The sequence below is a fragment of the Metarhizium robertsii genome (assembly GCF_000187425.2).
Source record: "Metarhizium robertsii ARSEF 23 chromosome Unknown MAA_Scf_60, whole genome shotgun sequence".
Classification (NCBI taxonomy): Eukaryota; Fungi; Ascomycota; class Sordariomycetes; order Hypocreales; family Clavicipitaceae; genus Metarhizium; species Metarhizium robertsii.
In genome coordinates this window covers 7,923-9,301 of record NW_011942205.1, presented here as the reverse complement: position 1 = coordinate 9,301, position 1,379 = coordinate 7,923, and the positions used below count along the sequence as shown (strand labels likewise).

The window sequence follows — 1,379 nt, the reverse complement described above, 5'->3', positions numbered from 1 at the left end:
TCCATCTCAGGTGCAGTCTCAACCTTTGGATGGCTCCGAGGTCGAGCCGAACACTCATATGCAGATCGATGACGAAAATATGGAAGCGAGGTCGAGCCCGTCCCCTACTCGCGGGCGATTCCGTCCGACCTTAAGCGAAGAGTCGCAGTGGCGCGACAGGAACGATTCACATGAGCAAGACAGTGTCAATAGACAGACCGATACAGAATACTGCCCTTCATCAACAGACGATGAAAATGAAGACGACTACTATCATGACCGTGCCAAGGACGAAGGGTTTCAACCGGATTCACGCAAGCGCCGTAAATTCGGCCACTCCTCTGTTAGACCCAGATCGCCTAGTAAACGGAACTGTCCTGATACCTCGACAAGGGAAAATCGACCACGGGACATGTTCCCCTCGCCCCCGTCAACCGATGATGTCGGTGGTGTAAGAGCGGAGTTCGATGAATGGGCCTTGCAGAATGTACGTCTGAAGCGTACCATTGTGGACGACAGAGCAACGTTCCAGTTACAGTTCGACTGGGACTTGTGCATGAAACACGGCCACATAGTGCACCAGGGGTCCAAGAGAGGTCACAAGCGAGGACATAGCGCGAGAGCAAGGTTCACACAGGAGGAGGATACGCTTCTCATCAAATTGAAAGAAGAACGCGAACTATCATGGGCAGACATTCATGCACGGTTTAGTGACAGGTTTGGATGGCGTTCAAAAGAGGCTCTTCAGGTTCGTTACTGTACGAAGTTGAAGTGCCGCGGGTGAGCTCTAGGTGGTGTTTGCAAGATCAAGTCTAGCGTCAGCACCTAGCAATACAATTTTTTTCTAGCCTACTTTCGTTATGGTGTGTGGGTATTATTAGCCCCAGACGAGCCGCCAAGTAGTTCCGAAACTGCTTCGTCGACAGGACATCAAATTCCTCACTTTCTGTTTGTGTGCGGGGGAGACTACAACGCAAGAGGTCACAGATAACCGTGACTCGGAAGAGCACAACACGCCAATTGCTGCATGAGTGAAATTCCCAATATGCATGTGCACTGCCCACTCAATCACAAACACTCGGGCCACAGGACAAGCCTAAGATACTCGGTGGCATCTGCACGCACAGGTCAGTGGGATGCGAGCCTCATATTAAAATACGCTTTACACATTGTCATTTCTACCACCATCTTGGGCTTCTGAAGCAAGCTATCAAGGCGTCGGCGAAAACGCAATGAGAGTGACTAATTCAGCCATTAGCAGTTGCATCTCCTTGCTTCGATGCGTCAGGACAACCAACACTCATCATTCATTCTCGTCTCGTCCTGTCTTTCCGTCACTCGTGTCGTTCATCACCTACGGGAAATCTCGGCCAACTCTTTCTACTCCACAGTCGCTCTGG

The 1,379-nt window shown here is 50.8% G+C and overlaps 1 protein-coding gene across 1 annotated transcript; it reads left to right on the top strand.

Annotated features, from left to right (window-relative positions):
- Positions 1–79: 79 nt before the first annotated feature.
- On the top strand, positions 80–763 carry MAA_10535 (myb family transcription factor; the record flags this gene model as incomplete). Its single annotated transcript, XM_007828533.2, has 1 exon — positions 80–763. The coding sequence occupies one exon, from the start codon at positions 80–82 to the stop codon at positions 761–763; it is 684 nt and encodes a 227-aa protein (XP_007826724.2).
- Positions 764–1,379: the final 616 nt, after the last annotated feature.